This window comes from Muntiacus reevesi, chromosome 15 (genome assembly GCF_963930625.1).
Source record: "Muntiacus reevesi chromosome 15, mMunRee1.1, whole genome shotgun sequence".
In the NCBI taxonomy this organism is placed as follows: domain Eukaryota; kingdom Metazoa; phylum Chordata; class Mammalia; order Artiodactyla; family Cervidae; genus Muntiacus; species Muntiacus reevesi.
The window spans coordinates 19106565-19121365 of record NC_089263.1 but is presented as its reverse complement, the minus strand read 5'-3'; the positions used below and the strand labels follow the sequence as shown (position 1 = coordinate 19121365).

At 43.3% G+C, this 14801-nt stretch overlaps 1 protein-coding gene across 3 annotated transcripts in view; it reads right to left on the bottom strand.

The window, feature by feature from the left end:
* The window catches only part of FANCI (FA complementation group I), a 61272-nt gene extending 54497 nt beyond the window's left edge, over positions 1-6775 (bottom strand). The window contains exons 1-2 of one of the 3 annotated variants that reach the window (XM_065906947.1): positions 6655-6775; positions 3958-4060 (exon numbers count right to left, since the gene is read on the bottom strand). In XM_065906947.1, coding sequence (XP_065763019.1) covers positions 3958-4041 — 84 coding nt within the window. In that variant the 5' untranslated portion in view covers positions 4042-4060; positions 6655-6775. Of the gene's footprint in view, positions 1-3957; positions 4061-4656; positions 4789-6654 lie in introns of those variants that run through there. The other 2 variants (XM_065906946.1, XM_065906949.1) reach the window with 2 other exon arrangements.
* Positions 6776-14801: the final 8026 nt, after the last annotated feature.

The following is a 14801-nucleotide window of genomic DNA, read 5'->3' as shown; positions in this document are numbered from 1 at the left end:
TTCAGCTACAGTAGTCAGGGAGAAAGCGTCTCTGAGGCGGAGGACATTTCCATATAGAGAATTAGAGGATGAGTGGTGCAAAAGTGATACATATTCAGTACATATTATATTTCAAATTTTTATCCTTTCCTGCTAGTGATCAGCTTTGGGATCACAAGGATAAACAACAAGTACACGTACAACCATTCTGCACCCATGCAACCATTCAGTATTTCACTTTCAGAATAGTATTCAATAAATTACATGAGATATTCAAGACTTTATTAAAAAACAGGCTGTTGGACGATTTTACCCAACTGAAGACTAATGTAGGTATTCTCGGCATACTGAAAGTAAGGGTAGGCTACGAAGTTTGGTAGGTGTGTTAAATGCATTTCTGGTTTACGGTATTTTTCAATGTATATTTTCAACTTAAAATGGGTTTATTGGGATATAACCCCATCTTAATTTGAAAATCAGTACACTGAAGATATATTTGAGAGCTTGATCAGGAGGGCTTTACTATGGTCTGAAAATATCCCCCAAAATTCATGTGTTGGACTCTTCAGACCCATTATAATGGTATTTGGATGTGGAGACTTTGCGAGGTGAATAGGTGTAAGGACAGAACTCCCACAATGGGATTAGGACTCTTATGAGAGATCCCACAGAGCTCCCAGGTTCCTTCTACCATATGAAGGTACAATATGAAGCCTGAAACCCAGAAGAGGGCGCTCACTTGACCACACTGGAACCATCATCCAGGACTTTTGGTTTCCAGAACTATGAGAAATAATTGTTGTTATAAGTCACCCAGTCTACTGTATTTTGTTACAGCAGCCTGAATGGACTAAGACAAAGACAGATTTCCTCATGATTTAGAAGTGAAATGGCTGTGGTGATAAAGGAAAAAGAGAAATCAAAGAGAATTCAAAATTTCTGGCTTAAGCAACTAACTGGGTAGATGGTGACACCATTTACTGACATGGTGAAAATCAGGGATTAAGCAAGCATCTAAATCTTTCAGAGGGATTGTTAAAACAGAGACCTCCACTTGCAGTTTCTGACTGAGCAGATCTGATATGGGGCTCACAACTACTATTCCTAAGATATCCAAGTGGTAATGTCAAGTTGATAACTGGATATGCCAAAGTAGAGCTCAGAGAGCAAAGAGGTCAATGGGAACATGTAAGATCATCCAGGGAGAAAATGTAAAGATAAACAAAGCACAAACATTCAGTGATTAAGCAGCAGCAGCCAGCAAAAACTCAGATGAGGTTGATAATATCCAGACAAAGGACTATCACAGAGGCCAAAACCAATACAATACTGAATTTGATCTCTTCTACAGGTGCCTGCTCTTTCTGACTAGAGTTCATCTCTCCCTTCTTAAATACTTAATAGGGAAATAACTGACTGCTCTGCCTGGAACCTCCAATAGCCCTTGACATAACCCTCAGGGGAGAGGTTCCCAACCAGGGGTTACCCCCTCACCCCCACTCCAGGCAGGGTATACAGGGCAAAGTCTGGAGACATTTTTAGTTGCTATAACTGGAACGGTGCTGTCACCTAATGGGTGTAGGCCAGGGATGCTATCAAACAACCTACAATGTATAGGACAACCTCCCTCAATAAAGAATTATCCGCTCTAAAATATACACAGTGACAAGGCTGAGAAACCCTGACTCTTCTTGAAAAAATTCAGTTTTAAGAGAAGGCAAAGTGGCATACAGGGAAAAAAAAACTGGCCCCAGAATCAGAAGACCCAGATATGAATCCTCGCTTTGTCATATATTAGCTTTATAACGTCAAGTTATTTAACCTCTGTTATGCGTGTCTACTTCCTGCCTCAAAGCACTGTTAGAAGGATTACATTAGATGACAGGCAGAGGACCCTGTACAGGTCTAGGGCACAGCAGGCTCTCAACAAATGTTAGCTCTCTTCCACTCCTTCTGTCCTCTACTCCTATTTCGTCTTCCTCCCTCTAGTTACATGATCTGCGGTCTTAGTTTTTGAACTTATTCAGTTCCCTTTTTACTGCATTTTAAAATGCAAAAGTAAACCAAGTGTGTATTAGTCACTCAGTCATGTCCGACTCTTTGCGACCCCATGGACTGCAGCCTGTCAGGGTCTTCTGTCCATGGGATTCCCTTAGGCAAGAATATTAGAGTGGGTTAGCCATTCCCAGCTCCAGGGGATCTTCCCCACCAAGAGACTGAATCCAGGTCTCCTGCACTGCAGGCAGATTCTTTACCGTCTGAGCCACCAGAAAAGCTCCAAGTAAGGTTAAGTATCCTTGTTACATTGAAAAGCTTAAAATTTTTTCTTTTAGTGGACAGACTGGAACTACCAAGTTAATGGCATCATCAAAATAGATTTTTTTTTTTTCAAAATAGATTTTTATAAGACAGGACAATCCTCATTTTCTGTTGTCTAATGCTTCCTCATGATTAGATTAAGTTTATGCATTCTTGGCCAGAATACAAGTGATATTGTGTCCTTCTTGGAGTATCACACCTGGAGGCATGTGATACCATCTGTCCTTCACTGGTAGTATGAGTCTAATCACCCAGTCAAATGTGTTGCCTTATTTTCCCACTTTATAATTATTTTTTTTCCTCCCTTTGCAACCAGTATGCAGTTTGTGGAAGAAACTTTAAGACTATGCAAGTATCGTGCTCCTCATCTAACTTTTTCTTGTATAATGAAAAAGCCCAGCAGCAACCTCTGATATCAGGTTCTCAAAGTCAGCATCACCAGGTATGACATATCACAAGCCCAATGATATGACATACAGTGAAAAGGCATGGAGCCATTTCTGTGGTCTTTTTGCTGAGGATGCATGTCCCGAGTTCAATCATGAGACACATCAGACATTCAGCAAAATAATGGATCAAAACACTTCAGTGTTCTCAAAAGACAGAAAGACTGAGGAGCGGTTGCAGACTGCAGAAAATCAGGGGAAAATAACAATTAAGTGGAGTGTAGGATCCTGAGTAGGATTCTGGAACATAAAAAAGCAGGTATCAGTGAAAAAACTACCAGGTAGGGTTCAAATAGTCTTTAGTCTCACTGAAGGTGTGGTACAAATATTAACTTCCTGGTTCGTAAAATTTTACTGAAATTATTATGTAAGATGTCAACACTAGGGAGGGAACTATATGGAAACTCTACTATTTTTATAACTTTTCTGTAAGTCTAAAATCAGTTCAAAATAAAAAGTTCAAAAAACTTCTCCCTGGATTTAGCATCCACTGCTGCTTCTGCCTGATCCAATGTTGATCATGATTGTTGCCAAATGATGATTTTCTAACTTTATGGTAAGCAAGAACCTTTCTCACCATTTATTTACTTTTATTATCAATATGGACTCACAGATTTCTTTATATTTCAGTGATTTATAATTCATAACTGAACTTGATTATATTGATGTTCACATTTCACCAATGGAAGCCCCTTCAAGCTGTCTTTATCAGGTTTAGGGCATCAATGTTATATTTTATAAAGAGCACTTGGAAGCTTTCCTTATGTATGTACATACATTATGTAATATATATGCTCTAAAACAACTTGTGTAGCATTGGGACTATCTAGCTCTTATCTCTGATCTCTAAAGGTTTGGTAGAAGCCTCCTGCAAAACTATCTGGGCCTGGTATTTTTGTTGAAGTATAACTGCTAACTTTTTTTATGAAACTTGATCTGTTTAAGCACTCCATCTCAAACTGGGTCAATTTCATTAGACTGTATGTTCCCAAGAAATTATACAGTTGTATAAATGTACAGAAATGCCCTTAATTAGTCCATGTCTCTTCCTCTCCCCCATTTCTTTACATCTATGAGTTGTTATCAAATAAACCCTTGTCTTCTAAGGAGAGTGGGGGATAGATGAAGTGGCAGAATTAATTCTAACATGTCCCTTGCATCTGTCATCATGCCTGGCATCTGCTTTTGACAGAACTTGCTTCCCAATACTCACATCATCTTCTTTCAGGGTTTGAAGAAATTCCTGTAGGCCGTCTGCTGTTTTTTCTGCTGCTAGAGATAAAATTTTCTGGTCCATTGTTGCACACAGCAAGGAACTGAAAAGGAAAAATGTCAAGAGCTGGATGAAACTACCAAAAGTAAACAAATTTGATTTTTTCCCTTCTCTACTTGTTAACTGAGTATTTCAAACATGTTATGTACACAATGGGTACTCAACAGGCTAAGGACTACCAACTGTAGGAGTAGGTGATTCTTAGCCAAACCAAAGAATCTGGAGAATCCCCTGGAATTTCCTTATTAGAAAGCTGTAGTCTAATCAAGTGGTCTCATAATTCAATTGTTCACATTTTCATTTTTTTTTTTTAGTATCTACCCATTATGCTACCTAGAACAAAGCTGTCATTTAACAGTATTGCAAATATATACTATTATCTACACATACACAATAAATGAATAAAGCAATAGCACTGCAAATGCATTTATACCAATTAAATGGTATAAAAATAAATGAGAAGTTAACAAGGCTAAGAAATAAATGTGTGCTCAAACATCAAGCAGGATTCCCAGCAAAAGAAATCTTGAACTGGAATGTAAAGATTAAATTTAGATAGTCACCAGAACCACATGGTACATTACTGGGAAGGAAAGTATTGTCAACAAAGGCATTCACAAGGGAATCCGAAAAACTTACTTGGGGAAAATGAGTACGTAGCCTGAGGTAGAGTTCAACTCGGGGGGCAGTGAGAAGGAAGGCTAGTAAAAGGGTGGGGCTACACTGTGCAAGATCTTAAACGTCGAATTAAGGAAGTTAGACCTTATTCTGTAAGTAATAGTGACAAAAAGTTCTGGAGTAAAAGAGAATCTGACAAGACTGAATCGGTGTTTGAGGAAACTAAATATGGCATCAATGCGAAGATTAAAGTAGGGAGGGAATAACAAGAGCATAGGCTAAGAGGCTACTGAGAGCTATTTCAGCGGTAGTGACAAAGGCTGGTGTTGGTGGCTGACTCTGGAGAGTGCAAAGGAAAGGGTAAAATGGAAGCACATTATGCAGATAGGCTTTAGTGAGTAGCTATGGGAGTATTACAAGAAGAGGGCAACACAGAGTGGTGGAAAGAAAACCCCTTCCTGTATTTCCTGCTGTTTTCAATCTTCCTAAATTATACCATCATCCACCCAGCTGTTGAAACAAGAAACCTAGGCAACATTCTTAACCACTTCACCTCCACAGCCACTACCAAGTCCTGTGTCCCCAAACATCTCTCAAGTCTACTTTTGAGATCCACTACTGCCACATTATTCCAAAGTCACCATCATCTCTCACCGGAACTACTACACAGCTTCCTAACTCATTCCCCACACAGCAGCTAAAATGTCTTTGAAACAACAAACCAGATTTGTGACTCATCCTCATCTTAAAAACGATTTGGTGGCTTTCCATTATTAGTCCAAAATCCTGACGTCAGGATATAAAGGTCTGGTCCATGCTAATTCCCTTTCATCACTCTATATGCCAGCTACACTGAACTGCTGAGTCCTTCAAACCCCCAAGTTCCTCCTGCCACAATTTCACATGATTTTCTGTCTGGAACTTATATAAAAATAAATACCCCTTCTTTCATCTCCCGCCCACCGATCTTTTTATTGTTAATTCCTAAAAATCCTTTAGGTCTCAGCTCAATCCCACACTCCTTTACAAGCTCAGTCTAAACACTCCCCTATTACATCTTTCAAGGCAACTGTAATCTCTCACCATCACCACACTTTTAACATTACACTTCTTAGATTAAGAACTACATCTCCCACTCCATCACAAACTCCAGGAGGGCAGTGGGCCATCTCTGGTTTTGTTTATCACTGAATCTCCAAGACTTAGCACAGTACCTGGCTCGTAATAGGTGCCCAATAAATATTTGGGGGAAAAATGATACTGATCCTCATACCAATCCTCTGACTGGTGCTATTACTCCCAATTCAGATGAAGATCTTTTGGGATTCAGAGAAATTAAGGAACGTCCCCCACGGTTAGAAGGCTAGTAAGTTGCAGAAGTAGAACTGAAACCTAAGTCTGTCCAACTCGACTCCAAAACCCATGCTTTTACCCACTACTGGGGACTCTTACCTACGATTAGGCCCTCTGTTAGGGGCTGAGTGGTAGTAGAGGATTCAGAAAAGGCATTCGGACCAAAAGAGAGACGTCCAGCCCTAAAGGGAAGATGCTGAACTCCTTCTATTTCAGCAGGTACATTTGCTAAATTAGTCCTAAGACCAGACTTGAGTAGCACACAGGTAGGTGGCTGTTAAGTCCCTGTGCGGATAGCAGACTCCTTGTCAAGAGGCCCTGAGGTTAGTGAGGCGCCGCGGAAGGGAGACGCCGCGGGTTTAGCACCCGGGCTTCTCCGAGAGCGAGAAGTAAACACAGAGAAACTATAAAACGAGGCAGCTGGGGATGTGCGCTGTGACCGAGCTACAAAGGCGAAACGGGTTTAGAGAAATGTCTCCGATGTAGGAGCTGAACGCTGAAGGACAGGAAGAATTTAACGAGAGGGCCAACTGTAGGCCGCCCAAGGAGCTAGAAAAGCTAAAGACCGCAACGGGAGACACCAGGGCACACTGACTCTTTCGGGCCAAGGAAAACGCCAGAACGCCATTCGGAAGGGGCGCCGTTCTGTCCTCCCAGACCCGTTACCTCCCGGGAGCTGAGTCCCACCTCCCCTGCAACGCGCGAAGCTCCTCTAGCCGGTCACCTCCACCTCAACGCAGCCACGGAATTCCAAAAAACCCGCTCAACCTGCCGTTTCCGTCCTTCCGTTACCCTGAGCAACGGGTCCCGCCCCCCGAGGCTTATTTCCGGTACCCGGGAGCCCTTGCTTGGAGCGTACCATTAAGACAACAGGGGAGGGGGGGAGCCTTGGAATCCTCGGATGTTCCCACTCAAAGTGGTGGTGGTCAGGGGCACAATCTCTGAACGCTATTTTGGGACCTCAGAATGAGCAGGGGAAGTGTGGCCTGGGCATAGTCACCACGATGTCTTGACCAGTTAAGGCCTTCCTGTGTGCTATTGGGGAAAGGGTCAGTGAGGAAATGAATCAAGTGATGTTGCATGGGAAGTGCCTGGAAGGCAGAGGAAGGCGTCCTACTCCTTGGGCCAGAGGAGGTGTCAGTTGCCCCTGTAAAGGAAAAATAAATGTTGCGTGCAATTCCTCTTCTGCAGGAATCAAGTCTGTGGCCACTGCAGTCTCTGGTCTCAGTCTGCCTGAGGGGAAAACAGGAAACGTTCTGTGTTTTGAATGTACTGATCCTTAGATAGTGAAGATGCAAATCTAAGGAATAATTTAAATGAACCTAGATTCTTGCATTCATTGGAAGGACTGATGCTGAAGCTGAAGTTCCAATACTTTGGCCACCTATTGCGAAGTACCGACGCATTGGAAAAGACCCTGATGCAAGGAAAGAGAAGAAGGGGGTAACAGAGGATGAGATGGCTGGATGGCTTCTCTGACTCAATGGACATGAGTTTGAGCAAACTCCAGAAGATATTGAAAGACAGGGAAGCCTGATGTACTGCAGTCCATGGGGTCGCAAAGAGTCTGTCGCGACTGAGCAACGGAACAACAAGATTCTTGCATCTTCCTACACATAGAAGAGCATTTAAGTCATTAACTTGAAATGGCTGGGTTTTTGTGTATGATCAGTTATCTTTTGATGTTCAATTTGATGGATGGATTTCCCACCCGTCCACCCGCTGCAAAAAAATCTCATATATATCCACCCTTAAGGGCTAGGCTGTTTCCTGGGTTATCGTGCTGTGTAAGTTCCCCGGATAAAACTTAACTCACTTTTAGGTTGTGTATTTTTCTTTCAGTTGACAGCCCTAAGATGTAAGTCTCATGTGGTGAGGGGGGTTATTGCATGCAAAACCTCAGCCTTTAGCACAAAGCCTGAGCTACAGTCTATGAAGTCACAAGTCAGACAAGACTTGCAACTAAACCACCACCACTGGCAAAGCAGTAAATATTTGTAAAACAAACAACTGACAGTAGAACAAAGAGCAACGGAGGGGAGGTTTGAGAGCCTGTGTTAGGTTGAAGGGGCAGCTTGTGCAAAGGGTCTGAATGGCAACAAGCAATCAAGCCCCTGGCTGGCTCAGGTGCTTTGGATGGAGGTGGAAAAGCAGTCTTTTTCACATCAGTAGCAAGTGGGGAATGGATCAAGGGGAAGGGCATTATTGCATTCACTTTGCAGAACGATATTTCTGACAGGTGAGTGCTGCAGAGATTATTCAAAAGAGATGATAGAAGTGAGGAAGACTGAAGTCAGGATTCCCTTAGGAGGCTCTAAATTGTCCTGAACAAAGGTGGTGGTGGCCCAGGCTTGGGAAAAGGTGGGAGGTGTTGAGGAATATTCAGGCTTGAGTGACAGGGGTGGATGTGGGTGATCCTGCCAATGAACTGACACACAGGGAAGGGTGCAAGTTTGAGGGTGATGATTTGGCTTTTAGACTTGGACTTGCCAAGTGTGAGACCATGGGATGGCATTGGAAGGAATGCTAAGATCGGAGGTTATTCAGTCTGGAGCCTGACTCCCAGTCCCCAGGAGTAGAATGGATCTACTTGGCCAGTTCTGGAAGAAACATAGCTGCTGGAAGAGACCGATGTCTCTCAGCTGTCTACTACTTGCTCACGACCCTTCGTAAGCACTTTATTACTTCTACCATATCCCTGGCCCAGTGTTGAGCTGTGATGTGTGGCTAAAGTGGGCTTCCCTGGTGGCTCAAACGGTAAAGAACTCACCTACAATGCAGGGGACCTGGGTTTGATTCCTGGGTCAGAAAGATCCCCTGGAGAAGGGAATGGCAACCCATGCCAGTATTCTTGCCTGGAGAATCCCATGAAAAGAGGAACCTGGCAGGCTACAGTCTGTGGCGTTGCAAAGAGTCAGACACGACTGAAGGACTAAGCACACAAACACATGTGGCTAAAGCACAGCAGCTGAGTTGGGAGATTATTCCTGAGGGGACTCCTTTAGCTTTCCAAGGAAGAGAATTGACCTCATGTTCTCCCCACAAAACCACCCTTCCAGGATGCTTCTGGGGAAGGGCCAGCAGCCGTGAATTTGTAGCAGCCGTGTCTGTGTAGCTCAAACAGGCTCGTTCTCAGCTTCCATTTTTGCATTCCCAGGCGCACTTGCTGCATTGCCTGTGTAAACATTTACCTACTGGCATTGACAACTAGAGGGTCTTGCCTCCCCTTTTTGCATGAATGTATCATCTGTATTTCCTATTAGTGCTCATGGGTGTTATGTATGCAAAGGACAAGAACAGACTTAGACTCATGACAGTATTTTCCACCCTGGTGCAAACTTCCTTACTAAGCAACAAATCTTACCCATCTGCTTCAACCGCCCAGCCTCCATACACTGGGCAGCTAGGCGTACACTGATTCTAGAAAATACAGCCAGTTAAAAACAGGTTTGCAATGTTGGGATCACATGATTTTCAGACCTGGTTCATGTTTGGGTAATAATATTATAGCTGCTGCTATTTGCAGGGTTCCAGAGAAAAAGTACAAATGGAGGCCCCCTGTCATTTCCCACTCAGTCCTGCAGTGTAAGGGCCTTCGTATGCCTGCACATGGACACTCAGTCTGAAAATCCACACCACGTCTCTCCCTGAAAGCTGCCCTTGGCTACCCTTGACTACCTCTGGGCCCAGGGCTCTACACCGTAACAGGTCCACTCTGAGAAGGGTGAACTTAGGAAGAAGTCTGTATAGACTGAGGAACTGAGCTTGGAGATGTTTGGGAAGGTACCCCGAGCATGGTCTAAAGGAGGGTATGTGGGCTTCAGAGGATATACCCTTCAAGTTCCTTGGACTCTTCATCATCAAAGAAGGGGGCCATCGAGGCACCACTAAGCTCAGGCACTCCAGTTGTCTGGGTTTAAGGATGATATTGCTTGAGGGAATAATCAAAGTAGCATGTAAAAAAAAAAATTTTTTTTTTTAAAGGGGGGAGCTTCCTTGGTAGCTCAGTGGTAAAGAATCCACCTGACAATGCAGGAGACATGGGTTCGATCCCTGATCCTGGAAGATCCCACATGCCACAGAGCAAATAAGCCAGTGCATCAAAACATTTGGACACCCAAATGTCCACCAACAGATGAATGGATAAACAGAATGTGGTATATCCATAAGGTGGAATACTATTCAGCCATAAAAAGGGAATGAAATCCTGTCACATGCTACTACATGGATGAACCCACAGGACATGTTAAGTGAAATAAGCCAGTCACAAAAAGACAAACACTGTATGATTCCACACATATGAAATATCTTAAGGAGACAAACTCCAAGAAAGAGAAATTAGAATGGAAGGGGCTTCCCTGGCAGTCCGGTGGTTAGGACTCTGAGCTTCCACTGCAGGGAATGCGGGTTCAGTTCCCAGTTGGGGACCTAAGATATCACATGCTGTGTGGCACACACACAAAAAATAAAGTAGATGGTGGTTGCCAGGGGCTGGGGAGAGGGGGCATTTGAGAGCTGTTGTTTAATAGGTATAGAGTTTCAGTTTTATAAGATGAAAAAGTTCTGACGATCTGTTTCTCAACAATGTGAATGTACTTAACACTACTGAAGTGTATACTTAAAAATGGCCAAGATTTGAAAAAGATATTACTATCTGGGAAGTCCACAGGATTATTAAGAAGAACCAGCTGACTTCATTCTGAAGAAATTCTGGTTTAGAATGGCTTAAGTTCAGAGATTTAACAGTTCACTGTTTGTATTCCCAGTGTCTGGAAAAGTGGCACATAGTGGGTACTTCAGATATCTGTTAAATGGGTGCAAAGTTATGAACACATCCTTAGAAAAATAGGTTTTTAAATTATTTCAATGAAATAAATTCCAAAATGAAAATTTTGACTTAGGGACTTCCCTGGTGATCTCATTCGTGTGTAGTCGCTTCAGTTGTGTCCAACTCTGCAACCTCAGGGACCATAGCCAGCCAGGCTCCTCTGTCCATGGGATTTTCTCAGCAAGAACCCTTGAGTAGGTTGCCATGCTCTCCTCCAGGATATCTTCCCGACCCAGGGATTGAAACCTTGTCTCCTGAATTGCAGGCAGATTCTTACCACTGAGCCAGAAAGCCCCTCTGGTGGTCTAGTGGTTAAGAACTTGGCTTTCAATACAACAGGCACAGGTTCAATCTCCGATCAGGGAACAAAGATCCTGCAAGCCTTGCAGTGTGGCCAAAAAAAAAAAAAGCGCTACCATAAGATCCAGCAATCCCACTCCTGGGCATACATCCAGGCAAAACTATAATTCAAAATGATACATGCACCCAAATGTTCATTGCAGCACTATTTATGTAGCCAAAACATGGAAGCAACATAAATGTCCATCAACAGATGAATGGATAAAGAAGATGTGGTACATATGTGTTAATACAATGAAATATTAGCCATAAATAGAATGAAATAATGCCATTTGCAACAACATGGATGAATTGAGAGATTATCATACCAAATTAAATAGGCCAGGCAAAACCAAATATCATATGATATCACTTATATGTGGAATCTTAAAAAAAAGTTTCAAATGAACTTATTTACAAAACAGAGGTAGATCCACAGACATAGAAAACAAACTTACAGTTACCAAAGGGGAAAGAGGGAGGGAGGATAAATGAGGAGTTTGGAATTAACATATACACACTGCTGTACATAAAATAATCACCAAGGACCCACGGTATAGCACAGGGAATATACTCAACATTTTGTAATAACCTATAAAGGAAAAGAACTTGGAAAAGAATGTATATATATATATATGGTGGCTCAGTGGTAAAGAATCCACCTGCCAACACAGGAGACGCAAGCTCAATCCTTGGGTTGGGAAGATCCATTGAAGAAGGAAGTGCAACCCACTCCAGTGTTCTTGCCTGGGAAATCACATGGACTGGGCTACAGTCCATGGGGTCACAAAAGAGTTGGACCCGACTTAGCAACTAAACAACAATATATATGTATGAATCACTTTGCTTTACACCTGAAACTAATACATTATAAATCAACTATTCTTCAATTTGGAAAAAAAGAAAAAGCCATTGTGACCAATCTCAAGGCTTCAACTTAGCCAATCTTCCCTAATAAGTTTAACCATTTTTTCTTCATGAAGATTATTTCAAAGTTTCCTATCTCCTCCTTTACACTCAGCAGATGACCTGAACTTTATACCAAATCTTTAAACTCACAGTCATCAGCACAAATTCTTCTCTTTGCCTTCTTGTAGTGATGAGAGAATGTTCAACCAAACTGACTATGTCCAGTACTTCTGCTGGAGCACTGAATCCTACTCTCTTCCATCTTCTCAGCAAGAAACTCACTTACTGTCACTTCCCCCTCTCTCTGTCTGAACTTGGTCATTGCTGTTGTTCAGTTGCTCAGTCGTGTCCATCTCTTTCCCACCCCATGGACTGCAGCACGCCAGGCTTCCCTGTCCTTCACTATCTCCCAGAGTTTGCTCAAACTCATCTTTAACCTCTCCCTTTCTACGGCTTCCTTCCTATAAACACTACCATGACAAGATACCATAGACTGGGTGGCTTAAACAAGAGAGTTTTTTTCTCACAGTTCTGGAGGCTGAAAACTTAAGATCAAGGGGTTAGCATGGTCAAGTTCTGGTGAGGACCCTCTTCCTGGCTTGCAGATGGCCAATTTCTCATTGTGTGCTTGAGGCCTTTCTCTACCTATTCGCATGGAGAGAGACAGTGAGCTTGGTCTGTCTTCTTCCTCTTCTAAATAAAGGCATTAATCCCATGACGAGGACCCCACTGGCAAGATCTTATCTAAATCTAATCACCTGTGAGAAGATCTGCCTCTTAATACCAACATATTGAGGGTTGGGCCTTCAATGTAAGAACCTGGTGGGAGACACAAACATCCAGTCCACAGCAAATACTTGTGTCTTTTTCTGTAGTAGTGGGAGTTAAAGCACCAACTGGTTTTTCCCTGTATTTTTGTGTTTCATGCGTGTTCAGTCGTGTCCGACTCTTTGCGACCCCATGGACTGTACCAGGCTCCTCTGTCCATGGAATTTTCCTGGTAAGAATACTGGAATGGGTTGCCATTTCCTACTCCAGGGGATCTTCCTGACCCAGGTATCAAACCCAAGTTGCCTGCAACTCCTGCATTGCAGGTGGATTCTTTACTGCTGAGCCGCCACATATTGTTAAACCTACTAACTTGAAAATACTCTTTGAACAACATATTGGTTGATTTTACTCTTCTACTTCTTGTAACTTTAATCTCTGGCACCTCCTTCTCCCCCACTGCCACAGGGCAGACCCCTTTTCATGGGATGAATGAGCATGCCTCTTGGAAAAACTGGAGCTTTTTTTTAAATTAAGATTTTAAAATTTATTTTTAATTGAAGGATAAATGCTTTACAGAATCGTTCTGGTTTCTGCTAAACGTCAATATGAATCAGCCATAGGTATACATATGTCCCCTCCCTCTTGAACCTCCTTCCCACCTCCCTTCCTGTCCCACCCCTCTAGGTCTTTAGAGAGCCTGGTTTGAGTTCCCTGGGTCAAACTGCAAATACCCATTGGCTATCTGTTTTACATATGGTAATGTACGTTTCTAAGTTACTCTCTTCATACCTCCCACCCTCTCTTCTCCCCGTGTCCATAAATCTGTTCTCTATGTCTATGTCTAAGAACAGGAGCTTTTTATTATTTACTTTTAATTATTATTATTATTATTTTGGCTACACTATGCAGCTTGCAGGATCTTTAGTTTCCTGCCAGTGCCCATGGCAGTGGAAGCATGGAGTCTTAACCACCGGACCACCAGGGAATTCTGTGGAGCTTTATAGAGCACAAGATGACTGCCAGTCCTTGTGGGTCAGCTCACACTAGTTGAGGGACTCTCATTACCACTGTATAATTTTAAGGAAGGTGTAGAATGTCCCTCAACCTGGGATTTCCCACTTCTCAAAGCTGGGGGGTTGAGGCCTGGGCACTCACTGGGGTCCTCCTTGGCCCAGGGGAATTAGTACTGACCAAGAGAGAATGGCAATGACCAGACTCTTGTCCCTGGAAGCTGCTCCCCAGAAGAGGAGACCACATCACCTTCCCCAGGAGCTAGGGGCAGGTGTGACTTTCCTGGGCCATCACTCTCACTTCTGGAGAAGAGGGCAGCCTTATGCAATGAATAATGAGAGGGCTTTAGAGGAACCAGGACTCGAGTCTTTTCCAGCTGTGTGGCTTTGGAAGGTCCCCTCGCCTCTTGGGACTCTGAGTTCCCTGTTCTGTGAAAAGGGGGGATTTACTCTCTACCTCACATGGGAAAGGACTAGATCAGGTAATGCTGGTAAGGCCCCTGCTGCAGTACAGAATGGGGGCATGGCGAATGTGCCTCTAGCCTGGCAGAGAGAGCCGAGGAGCCCACAGGGTCTGCCAGTGCACAGGGCAGTGTCTCCACGAACACAGCGGCACCATTGTTCCAGCCAGAGAGGCTGGACGTGAACGTGACTTGGGAGGGGGGAAGGGCAGGGCAGAGGCACAGAAGGGCTGTGAGCAAAAGAATGCCACAGAAAGCTCTGCTCCTTACACAGGGCCCTGTGGCCTGTCAGCATCCTGAAAATCCCCACTCCGGTAAGGGCTGTGCCATCAACTCTAAAGTGTTCTTGGTAGAAAGGAAAATTCCTCATGATGGAGTCCATTATTATCTAGTTTGTTTTTTTTTTAATTAACTTGTTTTATTATTTTTGACTGTACCATGTGGCATGCAGGATCTGAGTTTCTCCAACCAGGGCTCAAACCCGTGTCCCCTACA